Source organism: Colossoma macropomum, unplaced genomic scaffold (genome assembly GCF_904425465.1).
Source record: "Colossoma macropomum unplaced genomic scaffold, Colossoma_macropomum, whole genome shotgun sequence".
Taxonomy (NCBI): Eukaryota; Metazoa; Chordata; class Actinopteri; order Characiformes; family Serrasalmidae; genus Colossoma; species Colossoma macropomum.
The window spans coordinates 8,848,315-8,869,725 of NW_023494806.1; the positions used below are offsets into that span (position 1 = coordinate 8,848,315).

A 21,411-nucleotide genomic window follows, 5' to 3' on the forward strand; every position below is an offset into this window, starting at 1 on the left:
CCATTTCACATTCAATCACTCTGAATGACTTTGTTTACATCTGAAGAACTGAAGTATTGGGAAATCTTGAAAAATCACTGGAAATCACCTTTAAAACTATTTGTCTGTATAAACTTTTGAAAGAAATTATTGATATCTTGGTTGGAAGAATTCAGCTAGACAAGCGCAAGTTTGTCTCCTGACTTATACAGAGAGCACATTTCTGCAGATGTTAATGCAAAATGACTGTTTATTTGCTGAATTTAACATATTGGGGAAAAAAAAACCTTAAAATGTGGCCCGTGCAAAAGTTATGGCACATTTTATATTTTATGTGTTTTTTCTCACATATGTTAAACTTAGCAAAAAATAGAAGTAGTGCACTAACATTTGCAGAAAAAAATGCAATATATAAAGGTATTCTCTGCAGAGGATGTGCTGACTTACTTTCGCTTTTTAAAATTCAACAAAAGCATAGCCGTTGTGCAAAACCATGACCAGATTTGCAGATCTGCCATGGACTTATGAAAGCATGAAGAAATTACAACTTCATGTGCAGCATCAAAAGCCTTCTGAGAGTGTGGGAAAAAGGAAAAAAAAGGTTTGTGAGGGGAGGGAATATGACGGGAAGCGATTGGAAAGAAAAAAAAAGGATTGCTGGAGAGGTGGAGATTGAAGATACCTTCAGGGTTGATGAGTTTATAAGATATTGAAAGTGAAAGTCAGTGCTGCTTTCCAGCAGGTGTATAAATAGAGCTGCATGTGGCCACCTGAGAACAAGCACCTGCACACATCTGCACCTGACGCTCAGAGAACACACAGACAGGCATGTCTACTACAGTGGCTGCTCTCCTGCTCTTTTCAGCAGTGTTCTGGGGCAAGACGGAAGGTAAGGCAAACACACACACTTACAAACAGTTGCATGTTCTTGTTTTTGAATGCACTCAACTGCTTTGGATTTACTCTATTTAAAAGTATGCATCATTTCCACATGAATGTAATACATTATGTCTGCACGTACTGTACAATGTAGGTAAACTGAAAGACAAAATGATGTTAAAGGGCCCATATCACTGAAAACTGATTAAGAATTTGATGCAGTATGCAAACACTACTAAAGTTTTAAAGCCTTACCTTTTACTTATCAGTCCATGTATTCCATATGTGTAAACAAAGCTCATTTTGAAGTTTTTCTGATGTCACAAATCTGACACATTTACATATATTTGCCTATTCAGCCTGCAGCAGTTTAGCTCCACCCATCCACATTGAAGCTATAGGAAATGTTTCAGCTCCAACTTCTTTACAACTACAGTACAGTGCAGCCAATCAGAGCAGAGATTTTTTTCAAGTATATTTCTTAAAGCGACTGTAGCAAAACCAGCATTTTTAGTTCTAAGGCAGAATGAGAGGTTGAAAAAAAATATATATATATGAAAAATATATTGTCATGTATTTTCAATATATCTCATTCGAGAACAAGGACAAGGGATGTGAGTTTGAATAAATGCTGACCTAATACAAAGCTACTTCTCAGGCCAGTAATTGCTGGCAACAGCATTTGAAACTGAAGCCCTATTGTACATGACATGAACTTGGCACAGCGCATCCACGTAGGCCGAAAAGGTCAACAACATTTCCATGTTCTGCACTTGGCTGTGTACTGAAAGACCTCTTTATGGGTCTTCCAGCTGACGGATTTCTTGTAATCCTAATTTCCTAATTCCCACACAGCGTTCCAGAAATCCTTGAAATCCATGAAATTGCAAGGAACTGATAGTCTAGCTTTCACTTTTCTCCAGATTTTGTCTGCTTGGTTCTCTTGGACCCCATGAACGTGCTCAGAGATGTGTAGTCTTTACTAACAGAATAACTGAGCATCCACTGAACTACACTTTTGCAATGGTTTCTCTCTAGCGTTCTCTGATGATGCCATGGACTGCTGTCTGTCGACTTCAGGACAATTGGTTCCACGTCACATTGCAGTGTCCTACATTGTGCAAGGCCCAGATACTGGCTGCTCCCTATCAGCTACTGTGTAAGTAGTTCCACGCCTCCACACAAACTGAAGCCCTAGCAAATATTGCCCTTTGAATATGCCATTAGAAAATTTTGGTTCCCTGGAGAAACTTGCAATGGTACTTTAAAGGAATTCTCCAGCCCTCCATCTCTGCTGTATTTGTAGCAAACAATCACCTACCACACTTTTACTTGTACATAGTAAATGAACAGAACATTAACTGACTCAAATCATATTCATAATAGAAGTCAGTGGGCAGCTGTTTCAGGTTTCTACTCTTGTATTGAGTAGAGGTGATAATCTGTGATAATTGACTGTATGCTGCAGATGCGGCATATAGAGGTCAGGTTGAAAAACACAGTTTCCCATTACAGAACCATCCTTTGAAAGGTTCTTTATGGAACCAAAAGTAGTTCAGTCCAAACAAACCTTTCTGTTCATCAAAAGAGTGCATGAAAACTCACCTTCTTTCTCTCTGTCTAGGTTCATCACAAGGAAAGGCAAGAGGCTATGTTCTCCACTTGCAGACGACAAAGCATATCCTTGGGTGGCAAAACTCATGGCACACCTGGAGAAGCTGCAAGAGAAAAAGGTGAGCACACTATCCTCTAAAGCAGTGGTCACCACCTCTTGTCATGGAGAGCTACCTTGTTCTCTAAATTAGATGCAGATTGGAACTAAACATTTTGCAGGAAAGTAGATCAGACCACATCATACATCTTTACATATCATCGTCACACATACAGTTTAAAAAGAAGGTCTGCCTCAATGTTTGGGTCTCAAATGCAAAATAAATATTATGCTGATGAAGATATGATGACAATAGTAAATAATTCGCTTAAAACCATTGGATGATTCATCTGCACCAAGTCTCTTTGAATACTCTTTCAATGCACTCTCAAGCATCAGATTCATCCTCTCAGAGAAGGAGTTCGAAACACTACCGACATTACAAATTCTTCTTTTGCACGTTGTGTGCAATTACTCATTTTCACCAGAGAGGTCCCCAAAATCCCCCAAACCTACTTAGTGAATCTTTAATGTAAATTATGTTAGAACCATTTTTCTTCTCCTTCCCCTGTAAGGTTACCAGTTCAGAGATACAAATGCTTTTTTGCTATAACAAGGTTGTATTTACCTGGCTGCAGTGACTTAGTTTTTCTGTCTCTCTCTTTCTATAGCAGAACAAAAGACAGTGAGTGAACAGGATCGAAACATCGGCCTAAACTGAGTGGAAGAACATCCAGGCCTTTGTGTCCATATGCTCTGTGCCGTCATCACAAAGTGAAAGAAGCTGCAACACTTTATCTGTTTTACTTTTCCGATTGTTTTCTCTTAATTGTTCACATTTCAGCAGTGATACACAAATGTCCTTATCATTATCACAACCGAAATTAAGCTTGTATGTGAGTTGGTGCGTGTGCATGTGTCCATGTGCACACCTCAAAGCTTTTTTAAGCAATAAATAATTGTATATGTTTTTCATGAATTGTGTGTATTTAGTTTTGAGATGAGTGAATTTAAATAAAGTTAGTTTGTTTTTGCACTTTATTAAATAAAGATGAAAAATATACAAGTTACTTTGCATTTTGTAAATTCAACATCACTCACAATTTCCATAAAACAACAGTGCACTCCTGTTACGGCAAACCAAAGGGAACGAAACTGCATGCGCGTAATAATAAAGTATGCATTCTAAACAGTGGAATTCCCAAAGTCAAACAGTAATTGTCTTCAAGGAAAAGGTGTCACAACAGTGTTTAATACACTGATGCTGAAACCGAGATTGTAACTGATAATTACAGAGTAAATAGATGTTTGCACCAGCGCTGCTTTAATTCTTTAAGAGAATCGAAAGCATCTTTCATAGAGCCTTGCATTCCTTTGGAGAGCTGGCATTATAATTTGAGAAAAAGTACCACACCATCTGGTCTTGATTGGAAAAATGCATTCGACACACAATAAGCAATACTGAATGTGCTTAAATCTGAAACTTATAAGACAGCTGGACAACTACTCAATACATGAGTGAGAAAGTGTGAAAAACACTTTCTTTCATTTTTATGCAAGATGTGGTTATATGTACTTGGCATACTTGCTTTGCACTTTTGCATAACTTTGCAGTTCTCTTGAGGTGTGTGAGTAATTAAGCCAACAAACTGGCATTCAGAGTGTGTAGCATGAGAGAAAGATGAGTGCTCAGTACTCACTGGTGCTACCCAGTGTCACTGTGATGTGGATTCATCTAGAGCGTCAATCGCTGTTAAATATGAACGTGTTGTGTGTGTGCTTGTTGTGTACATTTTCAGGACAAAATGGCCTAAATAAACAGAGAAAACCAGAGCTAAGCCAGAAGTTTCATGTTAAAAAAAAAACAACAAAAAAAAAACATTTGTTTTTTTTCCTGAGGTTAAGGATAGAGTTGGGTTTAAGTATATTACAAACATTTACTTACATATAAGCTATATAGTACATGTGCGATCGATATACAGTGGTGTACAAAGGTTTTAAAACTCCCAGTCAAATGCCATGTTTTGTTGATTTTGTAATTAAAAATTAGTTAAGACATCCTACATAAAGAACACATTTAATCAGGGTATTTTCTGTTTATTTGCTGAGTTTCACCCCTTAAATGGCCAGGACCCAGTGAGTTACTGTAGTTACTGAATAATAAGCCTTAGTATGTAACAAGCCTGGGATTTCAAGGGGTTAAAATCTCAGGCTTATTACATACTAAGGCTTATTATTCAGTAACTACAGGAAGTTCACTGCAAACTATTTGAACTATTTTTTATATATATATATATATATATATATATATATATATATATATGCAATACACATTGGATAAATTAAATTAATTTTACTCGTAGGCAATTGCGTAACATTGCTGTCTAGACAAACTTTTTTCTTCTTTATTTATTTCCTAATTTGAAAATGCCAGCTTTTCTCTATTGGGAAGTGGGGTTGTGTAGGTGTTTTGTGTGGGGGTGGTCACCGTCAGGGAGAAGTGTGTAGCTAGAAGTGACCTCCACTGCAAGTTCAGCGTGTTGGCATGTGCCTTTCTTGCTGTGGTCATAATATGCAGTGCTTTCTCGCAGAAGAAGTGTGGCGTCTTTTGTGTTTACTCCTCTATTATCAACCCCCCAATATAACATGCAAGGTATACGTTATTTTAGATATGTATTTAAACATTTATGCACGCATATGAGTCCACAATATCAAATTGTATCAAAGCAAGTGTGTGTCTGGTGCTTTTAAAGAGCCACTATTTATTAACAGCCACTTATTGTGTCTTGTGCAGTGGGACAATCGGTTAACCTTTGTTCCAGAGCACTGGGAATCCCCACTCACTTCAAAGAAAAGTACATGTGAGAGAATTTAAGGGAGGGACTGTACATAAAACGAAACCTACTGCTCTATAAAAAGAGACACTGTGAAGGAGAGGAGACAGAGGAAGAGAGGGAAACCTCACAGAGCAAGCCAATAGGAGGCTAACATCCTCAGCAGCAGACGACCCCTCTGAACTGTGCTGAAATACGCAACATCCTCTTTCATTGTCTGTCTGCGATGTCTTCCACGGGGGTTAGCAGTCTGTGTGTGGCTCTCTGGCTCACTGGACTCCTAAGCAGCAACTGGACAGGTGAGCTCTAATACACCCATCCATCATATACGACGGGGTATAAGTGTAGTGAATATCTGAATATCTATCCATCAGTGATGCAACATACCTATGTATTTGTTGCAAATATATATATATATATATATATATATATATATAGAGAGAGAGAGAGAGAGAGAGAGAGAGAGAGAGAGATGTTGCATCACTATATATACTATAGTTATCAGACACTATATATACATATATATATATATATATATATATATATATATATATATATATATATATTACTATGACATTATGTAAGAACTTTGTAAGTAACAATATAATACAGAATAATTTGTTGTCATTTACTGTTATGTTCTATGTTATGCATAGGACTTTCTGCATAGACATTGTAGGTTAGTCTAACCTGGCTTTATTTCTCTATCAAAGATATTTTGTGCAACTTGGATGAAAAAACAAGAAAACATCTCTTCGATTGATTTAGGTTTCATCAATATCAATCTTCCTTCTTCACTGCTCTCATATTTTGTAATATATATAGTTCAAACCTAGACAGAAAGTCTGTTTCTATGTGGAATGTTTACTGTAAGGAGAACATTATTGTGCCACGTGGAGTCTTTATGTGCCTTTATGTCCCATCACATTAACTGCTCTGGTGCAGTCAATGGAATATTGTGGCTATCATGAAAGTCAAGCAGAGCTATCAGTGCTGTGGAATTGAGAGCCCTGATATAATTTTAATGGCTGCTGCTTTGCCAAAGGGAGACCACCCCCACCATGAATCTGCACTACAGATGTTGAATATAGGGTTGCAAAACACTGACCACACACAGACACACACACTCACACATACATAAACCCAGACACACTTTCATTTTCACTGACCAACAAGAATTCAGAAACTGGCAGAGGCATATATTTTTCTTTCACCTTCATCCTGAGATAAATCACAACATTCCTAACCATTTTCCTCCTTTAGTTTACCAACCAGTACAGACAGACAGAGCTACAAAGCTGATTCCTACACCTATGTTTCTCACTCTCTCACTCTCTCTCTCACTCTCTCTCTCTCTCTCTCTCTCTCTCTCTCTCTCTCTCTCTCTCTCTCTGTCTCAGTGTCCTTTGGGGATCAGGCAGTGGACTGCTGTTTGTCAGTCAGAGATCTTTCTATTCCACATCAAGTTCTTGTCGGCTACCACAAGCAACTCAAAGAGAATGGATGCTCCATCGATGCTATCTTGTGAGTATCTCGAGCAGAAAACAAGGTTTTATGTTCATTAAACAGTTTAACCTATGGGATAAAAGGCTACCACCGCCATTTAAATACTCAGCTCCACTTGATTAATTTTCCTCTTCACAGTTTATATAATGCTTCAGTCTGATAACTCAGCTAAAGACTGATGCATTTAAAAAGGGGTACAGAAAAGTGTTTAGAACCTTTTTGGATGTACCGTTAAAGCTAGTTGTTTGGTGCCTGATGAAGAACATCTTAGATCTTAATGTATTACTTTCTTTCCAGTTCTAGCAGTGGCAGTAATGGGTGACTGTCTTTACCTTTTAGATTCCAAACCAAGAAGAACAAGGTTCTGTGCGCTCCCCCTGATGCCCCGTGGGTCAAAGAACGGATGAACTGGCTGGACAAAGAACTGAAGAAATGCCAAAAGAACGGGTTCAAGGTACATAATGTGCAGGTTCAAGGTACATAACGTACAAATGAATAGGTCAATGTTGCATCTGTAGCACGTGGCTGATTACCAGACACAACAATTTGATAGAAAACCTAGTAATTCATGATGGAAGTCAAAGGACAGATGCTTATCATGGAAGGCAATGGGCAAATACTTATTAGGGAAACCAATGAACAGATGCTTAGAGTTTAGGTAGAAAAATGCTAGAGAATTTCTTTAAAAAAAAGTCTATTCTGTGTTCATTTGTTTTCCTTTCTTTTATTTTTTCATTTGAGTTCTATGTATTGGAGCTATTTGTTTTTAATAATAAATATATAAATTGGTGTAAAACAAAACATTCACACATACTGCTTGAGTATGAATCAGTAGAGGAGAAACTCAGCCCATGAAAGACATTATCTATTATCCAGTTTTGTCTAGAGCTCAGAGTACTAAGTCATGCCCCATCATGCTTATCTGAACTGCATCTTGGTTTATTTTTCTACCAGATTAACCCTCACATTGTTTTCATTTATCTTGGTTTCAATCTGACTTAACTTCATTCAAATAGAAACCATTGTACGCTTAAATTGTAAACCGCAGACCACAGGCCATAACTTTTCACCACTGAAAACCACTGACCCCACGCGTCAGTCAGTGTGCTGATCCTCTTCTGTTTCTCTGTGTTGCAGGGGAAGCGCTGTCAAGCCATGAAACCCACGTCTGCTTGAAAGAACGCACAGTGGTGAACAAAGCTGGAGGTTAAAGTGATCATGGCAGCTAAACAGCTAAATTATCAATGTTGTCTTTTCTTTAATGACATGCCTGAAAAAATGTTTCTGCTCTGCATTGCAATGTTTCACTTTATGTTTCTGTAGTACAAATAAGCTTTTTTACTACTTTCATATTCCATTATCTGTTTTCTAAGAAACTCCAAAGATTTGTCATCATTATTGTTCTGTTACTTGTAGATGAATCAATAAATGATTGAAGTTTAAGCAAGGCACAAGTCTCTTCTCTGTTCTCTTTGATAATAATAAATATGTTTATACTGTTTGTTATAATGTAATGTAATTTATAATAATACAAATTACTAAACAAAAATATTTATAGCAATAACGATAAACAGTAGTAACGATATAACTATATAAATGTGTTTTTTCCTCAGAAGAAATGTTCAAAGGACAATTTTCCCACCACATTTTCAATTAAGATGATGGAAAGCATGTCTTTCCACACAGATTGTAGTGTTTGCCGCTATTAAAGGAGACACACCGCTTCTGCACAAGTCGTTGTGCTATATTAAGGGCTGAAGTCGGTCACAGGCACAACATACAATAAGCTTGATTAGGTTAACTACTTGGTCTAGCATTGGCTGACGTCTGCACTTTCCGCTTCCAAGTTCCCACTCACACCATCCTTCGTATTGTAACGCATAAACATGGAAAGCTAGCCCTGCCTTCACAGTAAGAATTTTTGTCAGACTAGACACAGGAAATAACTGCTAGAGAATAAAAACCCAGAATTTTCATGCATAACATGTCTTGAATACGCTACAACACTGCAATGGCAGTCAAATGGAAAGCTGTGTGAAGCCATGATTCTGTTCAGAGAACAGTAGTTTTGTTATACTTAAAGCAGAAAAGTACATAATATCCAGATATCCAGCCAACCTGTGGGGGAGGTCACCACCAACAGCACACTCTACTCTACCGTTGTCCCCCACCCCAACACACACACACACACACCACACATATAATACAACCCCATTTCCAAAAAAGTTGGGACGCTGTGAAAAATGTAAATAAAAACAAAATGCAATGATGTGCAAATCATTTAAACCCTATATTCCATTGAAAGTAGTACAAAGACAACAAATCAAATGTTGAAACTGAGATTTTCTTTATTGTTTTTTTGATAAATATATGCCCATTTTGAATTTGATGCCAACAAAAAGTGGGGAGGGGGGCATGTTTACCACTGTGTTTCATTACCTTTTCTTTTAACAACACTCTGTAAGGGTTTGGGAACCGAGGAGACACTGCTGTAGTTATGAAAGTGAAATGTTTTCCCATTCTTGCTTTATATAGGATTTTAGCTGCTCAACAGTTCAGGGTCTCCTTTGTTGTATTTTTCATTTCATAATGCACCAAATGTTTTCAGTGGTGACAGGTCTGGACTGCAGGCAGGTCAGTTTAGCACCCAGACTCTTTTAATACGGAGCAAAGCTGTTGTAATACATGCAGAATGCAGTTTGGCATTGTCTTGCTGAAATAAGCAAGGCCTTCTCTGAAAAAGATGTCATCTGAATGGCAGCATATGTTGCCAAAACATGTATATATCGTTCGGCATTAATGGTGCCCACACGTCACCCATGCCATGCACACTAAAGCACCCCTATACCATCATGAAAACTGGCTTTTGAACTGTGCACTGATTACAAGCTGAGTGGTCTTTACCCCGGAGGACACAGTGTCCATGACTTCCAAAAAGAATTTAAAATTTTGATTTCTTGGACCACAGGACACTTTTCCACTTCACCTCAGTCCATTTTAAATGAGCTCGAGCCCAGAGAAGGTGGCAGCATTCCTGGATCCTGTTTATATATGATTTCTTCTTTGCGTTTTAGATTTTTAACTCGCATTTGTGGATGCAGCGATGAACTGTGTTCACAGACAGTGTTTTTCAAAAGTGTTTCTGAGCCCATGCAGTGATTTCCACTACAGAATCATGTCTGTTTTTAATGCAGTGCCACCTGAGGGCCTAAAAATCATGGCCAGCCAATACTGGTTTTTGACCTTGTCCCTTGCATACAGAGATTTCTCCAGATTCTCTGAATCTTTTAATGATATTATGTACTATAGATGATGAAACGCAAAAGTTATTTGCTATTTTATGTAGAGAAATGTTATTTTTGAATTGTTGCACTATTTGATCATGCAGTCTTTCACAGAGTGGTGAACCCTCCCCATCTTTACTTCTGAAAGACTCAGCCTCTCTGGGATGCTCTTTTTATACCCAATCATGTTACTGACCTGTTGCCAATTAACCACCAGGTGTTTTTTTTTCTGCATTACACAACTTTACCAGCCTTTTGTTGCTCCCGTCCCAACTTTTTTGGAACGTGGTGTTGGCATCAAATTCAAAACAGGCATATATTTTTCAAAAAAACAATAAAATCTCTCAGTTTCAACATTTGATTTGTTGTCTTTGTACTATTTTCAATGAAATATAGGGTTTAAATGATTAAATGAACATGAATAGTGCCTTTTTTAAGTAGGCCGCATGCCTCCCATGAGCCTCTTCATGCTATGCCAGCTCCTGGTTGGCAGTGTGCCTCGTGGCCATCGCCACAGTTCTAACTTTATTAGCTATCTAAAACAACCAGTGATCCCCCACATTTTCTCTGTACGACAGCATTTTAGGGCTACTGTTAAAAATAAAAAAAATAATAGACTTTGAGAATAAAGTCATAAATTTGAGAAAAAAGCATTTTTAAAGAATATATCAAGAATAAAGTTGTAATATTTTGACAATAAAGTCGTAAAATTACATGAATAAACTTGCTGTATTTCGAGGATAAAGTGGGCTAATTGTAGGAGGGCTGCAATAACGCATTGGGGTCTCAGTTGCTGTACTGGCGACGACAAAGATGCTGAGCGCGTACGGAGTTCCACTCACTCCTTCGAGATCGATCATTTTGATTATCGTTCTCATTGTCTCCTGTGAAACTACATGCTCTCTTTGAATGGCACGGAAATGTAACCACCAATAGCCGTGTAGATGATCCTGCCTGCGATTCTCCTTCAACAAAACAGACAGTTTCCTCCGAGTCTGTCTGGTTCTTTATTCTAAGTAAAAACAGTTTTCTGTCGTTTTAGACGTTTCTTATACTAATAACAATCTGGTGCTAATGTGCCAGAAGACTGAATATTTCTTTATGGGAGAAATCAATACAAAATTATAACCCTACGAACTCCCCAACGCCCCTCGTTTAAACAAGTGAATTTGTTCACAGGCGGATCTTGACCGCTCCAACATGGCAGATCCGCAAGACATATCGCCTCAGACAGAGAACAATAGACAATGTGGCACATAGGTAAGTATATCTATGGGCAGAAAGCACTAAAGAGAGAAGCAAAAAAGAGAGGTGAGTAAAATGTTTTGTCAAAGCTGTCTGTCTAAGTGTGCTACATTAGTTGTATAGTAATAACAGTCATGTAGGCTAGAGTTATTGAGAACGTATTGCATTCCAAAGTACGTTATATATCTACGCACATGTATAATGTTAGCTAGCTAACGCAGAAATCCCATCCTAGTGGTGGCATGACATTTGTTTTGTGCTCCATAGTTATTTCCAAAATGAAAAGGAAAAGTGCTATTTGCGCTTCTTCCAGAAAACAGACAATCATGCAGGAAGTCAGACAGAAACAGATCTTTCAGGTGGGGAAGAGCCACCACACAGGCTGAGCAGTAAGAATGGTCAATTGGAGAAACTGGTGATCAATGAGGACAAAGTAGCGGGTAGAGACAGATAGACATTCTGGAAGTAAGGCTGAGTGTGAGACACAGAGAAATTTGAGGGAGGAGGAGTTTCAAGGCAGCCTAGTACAATATCCACCCCTGACTTGAATATTCAAAAAAACTGACTCAGCGTACAGCTTTGCATGCAGACATTTAGTCCTCCCAAAAGCTTACAGAACACAATGAAAATGTAACTGAAAACTGCATAAATAAAATGTTGAATGGTATCAAACACTGACTTTTGCATCTTAATGCCTGCATTGCACAATAAGGTGAAAAGTAATTGGCCCCTCTAACATAGCCACTGGTCCCAGCCTGGCCCCCCCAGTTCAAATGGTCTAGAACCGCCACTGGCCAAAACACATTACAAAACCAACAGGAACCAACAGAAACACTTATAGGTTTCTATAGATTTTTTTTCAGCAGGCATATCAAACTACTCTGAATGGCTTGGTTTACATGTGAACGATTTAAATAAGCAGAAATTCTGAGAAGGTGGGAGAATTCCTCTTGAGCTTCACAGGCTATCCCTTGATCCAGGCCACCAGTTGGCGATAATGCAGTAATGGTTTCACCCACAGCTTCCAGTGTTTCCACAGAAGAAAAAACGCCACGCAAATCTTAACAATGTCAACAAAACGACCACCTGTCTGTTTTAATATTCTGTCCCAGACTTTATTTGTCTTTTTGTTGCTTTTTAAAGAAGAGGCCGCATACAGTGACGGTAAGATATGCTTTTGATTTGGGCAAAGGTGCCATAATGTAACTGTTGCACCATTTGAGGTGGAACAGGAAATGCATTCCCTTCCAACTGGCGTACATGATGTCAACTTCAGGAGACTTTAGTCAGGTTGCCTAGTTCACCTTAGTTAACAGATTATTTTTAAACAGAATAAGATGTTGAATAATTTTACATAGTTACATTGATTGCTTGTGATATTTTTGACCTTGGTCAGTCGTTTGTCACTTGTACATGTCAGTTCAGTTCACTTCAGTTTTGTTCAGATAACGTTCAGTTTAATTCAGCTTTAAGGAAATCCGAGATTAGCCCCCTAATGATTAAACCGAGGGCAACAGTGACAGAAAAAAGAGCACGAAAAAGAAACAGTAAGAGGTTCCAAGATCAAAAAGAGGAACCATCCATGCCCTCTATATTGGACATACACTAACTGAGCACTTTACACCCACCTTGTATCTTACCCCACTTACCATATAGGAGCCCTTTTAGTTCTGCAATTACAGACTGTAGTCCATCTGTTCCTCTGCATACTTTGCTAGCTTCCTTTTACACTGTTTTTCAATGGGCAGGACCCCAATAGGACCACCACAGAGCAGGTTTCCCAGACACAGATTAAACCTAGTCCTGGACTACATTTTCTTTTCATTGGAGGATCTCTGTTTAGAGTGCTGTATGGTCCGAGACTAGGCTTCATCTCTGTCACAGAAACTGACCCAGTATGTCCTAACGTTTGCAGACAACTGCTCATTCGATGTTTCTTTTGAAATCAAAGGTATTCATATCATATTCATATTATTATTCATATTACTTAATATCAATTTCATCCTAATTGTTTATGAAAAAAACAATATTTCTATTCTGAATGAACCAAAATGAAAAATGTTTGCTTAACCCTTATTCCATGAAAATGAACTAAATTAAAAAATAACTTTTTAAGTAGAGATCAGCTGCAAAAACGCAGATGGCTAATACATTTTTTGGCTGTTGTTTTATTTTATGGGGTAAATAACATGAGCTAGGTAAGTGCTCTCGCGCTGCATTTGAATGCTGCCACGTCTGTATTGTAACAATATAATAACAATATAATATCTCTCCTTCAGAGATGGCACATAGTTGCATATAACAACATATAGATGTTATAATACAAACATAATATTGATATTATAACAGATGTAATTTTGAGAACCATGTAACAAGTAGGAACTGTAATTAGTAATAAGATAAATACAGAATAATAACAGTTAAGTCATTTTATGACATATACTGGTTTATATTTAATAACATTATTTTAATATGTTTAAATGGCTTTCCTTTAAAAAGAATTAAAATTGCTTTCCAAGAATCACAAGTCCTAGCAATTTTCCTCCTTTAGATTACTAACCAGTACACACAGATAAAGCTGATTCCTATAGCTATGTTTTTCTCTCTCTTGCTCTCTCTCTCTTTTCTGTCTATATGTTCTATTTCTCTTTCTCTCTCTTTCCCTTTCTGTCTTCTTCCATTCTCATTCTCTCTCATTTCTTTCTTGCTTTCTTTCATTCACTTTCTTTGTCTTTCTTTCTTTCTTCCTTGCTTCTCTCTATATTATATTTTCTCTTTCTTTGTCTCTCTTTTATTTCTCACTTTATGTCTTACTCTTTCCTCTCTCTTTTCTGTCTCTCTATTTTATTGCTCTCTCTCTATCTTTATCTTTTCCCAACTTTCACTCTTTCTCTTGCTCCTATCAATCTCACCGTCTGTTTGTCTGTCTCTTCTCACTCCTTTTTTGTTTATCTCCTCCTTTTTCACTGTCTTTTATTTCTCCCTGTTTGTCTTTCACCCCTCTCTCTCTTTCTCTCTCGCTTTCTCACTCCCTGCCCCCCCCCCTCTCTCTCTCTCTCTGTCTCAGTGCCCTTGGGAGATCAGGCAGTGGAATGCTGTTTGTCAGTCAACGATCTTTCTATTCCACATCAAGTTCTTGTCGGCTACCACAAGCAACTCAAAGAGCAAGGATGCTCCATCGACGCTGTCTTGTGTGTATCTCGAGCAGAATACAAGTTTCTATGTTCATTAAACAGTTTAATCTATGGGATAACAGGCTAAGTTTAGTGACAACATGCCCCACAGATGGGAAATGCAACAAAGTGAACACTGTAAAGCCATGGAACACATAACCCATATATAATCTAAACACTACCATTTACATCCTCAACTCCACTTGATTAATTGTCCTCTTCACAGTTTCTGTAATGTTTTGGTCCAATAACTAAACACTAACACGTTTAAAAAGTGATACAGAAAAGTGTTTAGAACCTGTTTTGATGTACCGTTAAAGCTAGTTGTTTTGTGCCTGATGAAGAACATCTTAGATCTGAATGTATTACTTTCTTTCCAGTTCTAGCAGTGGCAGTAATGGGTGACTGTCTTTACCTTTTAGATTCCAAACCAAGAAGAACAAGGTTCTGTGCGCTCCCCCTGATGCCCCGTGGGTCAAAGAACGGATGAACTGGCTGGACAAAGAACTGAAGAAATGCCAAAAGAATGGGTTCAAGGTACATAATGTGCTCAATTTCAAGCCTATGTCATAGTTAAATGAATAGGTCAATGTTGCATCTGTAGCACGTGGCTGATTACCAGACACGACAATTTCTCTGTGATAGAAAACCTAGTAATTCATGATGGAAGTCAAAGGACAGATGCTTATCATGGAAGGCAATGGGCAAATGCTTATTAGGAAAACCAATGAACAGATGCTTAGAGTTTAGGTTGAAAAATGCTGGAGAATTTCTTTAAAAAAAAGTCTATTCTGTGTTCATTTGTTTTCCTTTCTTTTATTTTTTCATTTGAGTTCTATGTACTAGAGCTATTTGTTTTTAATAATAAATACATAAATTGGTGTAAAGCAAAACATTCGCACATACTGCTTGAGTATGAATCAGTAGAGGAGAAACTCAGCCCATGAAAGACATTATCCATTATCCAGTTTTGTTTTATCTGAACTGCGTCTTGGTTTATTTTTCTACCAGATTAACCTCCACATTGTTTACATTTATATTGGTTTCAATCTGACTTAACTTCATTCACATAGAAACCATTGTATGCTTAAATTGTAAACTGCAGACCACAGGCCATAACTTTTCACCACTGAAAACCACTGACCCCACGCGTCAGTCAGTGTGCTGATCCTCTTCTGTTTCTCTGTGTTGCAGGGGAAGCGCTGTCAAGCCATGAAACCCACATCTGCTTGAAAGAACGCACAGTGGTGAACAAAGCTGGAGGTTAAAGTGATCATGGCAGTTAAACAGCTAAATTATCAATGTTGTCTTTTCTTTAATGACGTACCTGAAAAAAAAATGTTTCTGCTCTGCATTGCAATGTTTCACTTTATGTTTCTGTAGTACAAATAAGCTTTTTTAACTACTTTCATATTCCATTATCTGTTTTCTAAGAAATTCCAAAGAATTGTCATCATTATTGTTCTGTTACTTGTAGGTGAATTAATAAATGATTGAAGTTTAAGCAAGGTGCAAGTCTCTGCTCTGTTCTCTTTGATAATAATAAACATGTTTAGATACTGTCTGTTATGGTGTAATGTAATTTATAATAATACAAATTACTAAACAAAAATATTTATGGTAATAACGATATACAGTAGTAACTATATAGCTATATAAATGTGTTTTTTCCTCAGAATGTCACGACTCCCTTTGGCTCTGAACTCTTTTTGGACTCAATCTCCCAGAATCCCCTGGGAGATCACGTGAATGAATCCCCTGGGAGATCCAGCGCTCCAGTTCCCCAGAGTACTGATCTGTAACACCTGGTCTTCTCTGATTAGTTTAATTTAAAGCCCGGGCTTGTAGATACATTCATTGCAAGGTATTGCTTCTTTCTACAGAGCCATGTATTCTTGATTGTGTATTCCTGATTGATTGTATATTCCTGATTGATTGTGTATTCCTGATTGTGTATTCCTGATTGATTGTGTATTCCTGATTGTGTATTCCTGTTCTGACCTGTTTTGCCTTGTTTTTGACCTGCCTTTTGCCTTATCCCTTTTGGACTGTTCACCTGGTTATGTTTGTGTTTTTGTGTATATTGCCTATTCTGGATTTGACCATTGCCTGTGACCTGACTATGATTGTGGATTCTGTTTGCACTAGTAAAGCCTCTCATTCACTTTTTACCCACGAGCGTCTGCGTCATTCTGTCGCTTTACACAGAAGAAATATTTAAAGGAGATTTTTCCCACCTTTTAATTGAGATGTAAACAAAGCAATTTAGAGTGGTTTGACATGAAATGGTGCATTGCAGAGGAACTTCAACTCTGATTTCTTTGCAATGGTTTTAATAGGAAGCATGTCTACAATGCAAATGTACACTTTTTATTAGTGATCCCCTGCATGTCTTTTGAGTTTTATAATATAGACAGAATAGTAAAACACTGGCAAAAAAGTGTTGTCTTTGTGTACTTTTTTAACAATGCCCTGCATGAAACAAAGTCTTTGTAACCATTTCTTTCTATAATGTCAGTTTTAGAAGCATGAAAGGATAATTCCACCAAGTTTCTGAATAATTCAGTCCTTGAGCTGTAAACACGCTCTATCAGAGTGATTTGATGTGAAGTAGTTAATTACAGAGAAACTTACAGACTCTGATTTCTGTACAGTTAGGGGTGACACTTTACTTGGATGATCCACTGTAGATGGCTTGTAGATGCTCAGTATATCTTTAAGTAACATATAACTAAAAATCTATTAAATGCAACTGAACTTTAAGTTGAGTGTGAAAGATTCTATTAAATCGATCCCCAACCCTAAACCTAACCCTAACCTCAAAGCAAAACCCACACCTACTCCTAAGCTTAACCCTACCCCTAATGTTGTTGATATTCAACTGAGCATTACCAGAAAGGTTTTTAATGATTTAAGTATCTGTAGATCATCTGTAGGGGACCATCCAAATAAAGTGTGACCCAGTTAGTAGAGAAAAAAAATCCCCCAAAAGGCCTTAGATTTTGTGATACCTCCACCTGAGGCAGAACAAACCACAACCGAGTTATGAAAAAAATCCTTTCCTTGCTATCTGGCGTAGAGAAAGTCAATTGTGTTACTCTGGTTATCATGATCATCCAAACTCCATTAAGCAACATGAGAGACAAAGGTGTGAAGCAATCGGGGATGGACCAACATATATAACGTCAGGAAGTACAGAAGTCCCAAACCACAGGACATTTCTGACAAGTGGCAGTAACAAAGCTATGCTTTCTGCATTTGTTTGCCATTACAACACAATCTCAGGACCACGTAGATCAATGAAGACCAGACAACTGTCTGGGCTGGAGGTTTTGAAAAAGTCGAAGAGACTAAAAGTATTTCAAAAGACAAAGTGGTGAACCTACCTGATTTAAGCCGCGATAATGAGGAGACTGACATAAAAGTAGTGATACACGCCATCCACCTTTCCAAGACACATGCGAGAATATTCATCAGGTGTGATAACAAGCAAGTCGCAGCACGTTTGACTCCACTTTGGTCTTCGTGCACAAAGGCCATGCTGGCAAGGAGAAGATAGTGCCAGTCAGTACAGTCTACAAACACCTGGGAAAAGCGTTCTGCCAGTGTCTTCCTGCATGCCATGCACTGATAGGATGAGACACAACAAGCAATTTTTTTGCTTGTCACAAAAAAGCAACTTCTGTCACAACACTTGAGAGGCACTTGGGAGAGCTGACTGGCTTAAGTCACTTTGGTTTGAGTGGAAACCTGGAGGTTCATTTATTGCCTGTGGCCAGACTATACATTCTGATGCTGTATGGACAAAAGAAAAACAAGCAAGGCAAAATGTCTATCACTCTTGATGCTTCCACCTCTGACATGCCTGCCTCTCATCTTCACCCCACAGAGGATGTATTTAGACAGCATGCACTGAAACCCATGTATCAAACTGTTATTTGGTGCCACAGCCATCACTGTAACCAAAAGCCAGTGCTTTGGAGTTCTGTGGGGAAGGACTGGAGGTTGACAGAAGGAATGATGGAGCCTGTTACATATGACACACAGTGGTGGACAGTAACTAAGTAAATGTAATTCGTTACTGTACTTAAGTAGTTTTTTTTTGTATCTGTACTTTACTTAAGTATTTCCATTTTGGGCGACTTTTAACTTTCACCTCACCACATTTCAAAGTCAAATATTTTGCTTTTTACTCCACTACATTATGTGAAATCTGTCATTCCTTTTGGCTTATGTGTGTATAAAAACATAATGTCAAAACAAAAGAAGCGCAAAGAAAGCACACCAATCAGGAAACAGCACGCATTTTGTTTTGAGCTTCTTTTGACCTGTTGGACATACCAACCCGGTGCAAGCATATGGTTCAACGTCAGTGCAGCAGCGTAAAATTTTTACATTTTAAAACTTAAATGATGGACCTAACCATCATAGACCACAATATAGAAATATGTACACATGTGCAGTTGTGACTGCCATGAGTCTTTTTTCTGAATTTATATAAACACTATTTCATTTTATGGTAAATTTGTTTTTGCTAGTTTATGTTTATGAACAGAAACCTACAGATGCAATTTAGTAAAGGAGGACACATTTGTGAACCTGAGTTTAAGGCAAGTTTTTATTAAACTTAAACTTGTAACTAAGTTGCCAATAAATCTTAAACCGAAACTTTGCTTGTTTGCAAAATTATAGTTATTTCAGAGCCACTTGGTTCTACCTAATGGAAATTGTTTGCCTTCAGTGTTTTGTGCTTATGATAATTTTAATAGACAACAGTGATACTAATTAATGACATTCAGTTAAAAGATTGGTTTACCAAGAGTTACAGTGGAGTATTTTCACCTAAGATGGGTTAATGAAGCAAGAGTCTTGTTATAAATATGATAATAGGACTATAAAGTCATAATTAATCTTTTAGTACTTTTACTAAAATACTACAAATATCTGTCAAAACAGATCTATCTGTTGCTAATATTTACGTAGATCTGCAATGTATCTCCAAGGAAACAAAATCTTAAAATTAAATGTATGTAGTTTTTTGGATGTTTTGTGTCCTTCTCTCAATGTATGTACCCCAGTAGGGCCCTTTGTATTTTTCACTGTTCAGTGCTGGTGGCATTGGATGTCTGTTAGGGGCTAGTGATATCAGAAGGTTAACTGAATAGTCAAACATTGTATTTTCATGAGAAGATAACAGTTTGTAGTACTTCATAATTACATTATATGGTTATTGTTGTCCTTATTTTTTTTTAAATTACAGGCATATACATGGAATTATTATAAGTATTAGCGGTACAAGTAAGTCTATTCACTTTCCACATATATTAAATGTATATTTAAGGGCTTATATTTTTTAAATTGTCAGATATATTGGTGACTTTCATATTTCCTGTGGATATCCAAATCTGGTGAGTTTCTGAACATTATTCTCAGAGAAACATGTGAAAAAGCAGATGCTGTTCCTTTTGTAAAATCCAAAATTTTCAAAATATCATCCAAATACTGTTTTCGCAGTAAAATATTTTTATACAGCCAACAATTTCATAAAACTGACATATCAAAGATATGAAAAAAAAAGGTTGTGCTTTGTTGTACCTTGGGTGGAGGTACGTCAACTTCTGTGAACCCACATGTGCCTTCTGAGTTTTTATGTGTAATATAATAAGTTTTCTTTGGTGACTATTTTGCCTCAGAATGCCCCGCATGCACCACTCTGTCATGAACGGATTGAAATAAATGGATAAAAATACATTTTAAGCCAAAACTTTATCACATAACTATCATAAAACACTGTGTCAGACATCAGGTGTATTATTTATCTAACAATTTTCTGTAGTAAATTTGTATGAGGGAGCTTTCAGAGGCCTTAAACACTTCTGATGTCTGGGATCACAGGGCAGCCTGTGAAGCTAAGGAGAAATTCCACCAGCTTCTCATAATTTCAGTTAATTGAAATGGGAACTCCACCAATTAAAAAAAAAATCTACAAAATTTAATGGTTCACATGTAAACAAAGCCATTCAAAGTATTTTGATGTGAAATGTTCCGTACTGGAGAAACTTGCCGAGTCAGAATTGTTCACAGTGGTGGTGATGGGGACCGTGGACCGTCTTACAGACACTTGTAAAAGATTTGACAGGTCCAGATAAGAATTTTCACGGAATCCTATCTTATCTCACAGCATCTCATCTCACCTCCATTCAGGAAATCTTAACCTGGATCGAAGTCGACAATCAACTGTCATGTCTGTTACCTTGCAACCTACCATACATGCATAGCTGAAAGATCAACACGTAATCAAAATTATGTCAATTATTAGTCAGCCAAAGAGCTAAAGTTTACTGTTGTTTCTAAGGTAAAAAAAAAAAAAGATCAAAGAAAACTAAGTCAAGAAGTCAAGGATGTTCTGACAGCGCTCGGTGCTGTTTATCAGAGCGTCTCCAGTTTCAGTTTCAGTTTCCCAAATGCTTTAGCCGACTGTGCTAACCTTATTCCTCCCAATAAGCAGACACATGTTCAGCCATGTTGCCTCGTTATTCACCACCACACTGTAATATTTTATCTGATGAGTTTTCATCAACATTAACACACAAAGGTAATAGGAGGGGACTGGAGTGTCTGCAGTGTCTGGGGCTTTTAAAACGCTGGTAGAAAAATAAACCCACTTAAGTAAAAGCACCGTTTTCATAAATGTAATGTCATTACGCTAGTTATAGTGAACTATGCTGCTTGTCCCTGCACAAAACGATGGAAACAGTCGGTTAAAACAGACGTTAACACACCTTTGGGGTTGTCTTAAAGTTAGGACAGTATTTAGGAAATTTTGCCATGTTGTTTCTGTAATACTGTTTTCTTTTCTG

General features: G+C 37.5%; 2 protein-coding genes across 2 annotated transcripts; both read left to right on the top strand.

Moving 5' to 3' along the window:
• Positions 1-762: 762 nt before the first annotated feature.
• Positions 763-8,298, top strand: LOC118827646. The gene is made up of 7 exons (XM_036599082.1): positions 763-868; positions 1,897-2,017; positions 2,483-2,591; positions 5,498-5,642; positions 6,744-6,867; positions 7,189-7,303; positions 7,987-8,298. Exons 1-7 carry the CDS (start codon positions 808-810, stop codon positions 8,023-8,025), a joined length of 714 nt encoding a protein of 237 aa, XP_036454975.1. The 5' UTR covers positions 763-807; the 3' UTR covers positions 8,026-8,298.
• Positions 8,299-12,386: 4,088 nt separating this feature from the next.
• LOC118827540 (C-C motif chemokine 20-like) lies at positions 12,387-16,722 on the top strand. Its single transcript, XM_036598937.1, has 4 exons — positions 12,387-12,542; positions 14,446-14,569; positions 14,974-15,088; positions 15,746-16,722. The coding sequence occupies exons 1-4, from the start codon at positions 12,446-12,448 to the stop codon at positions 15,782-15,784; spliced, it is 375 nt and encodes a 124-aa protein (XP_036454830.1). The 5' UTR covers positions 12,387-12,445; the 3' UTR covers positions 15,785-16,722.
• Positions 16,723-21,411: the final 4,689 nt, after the last annotated feature.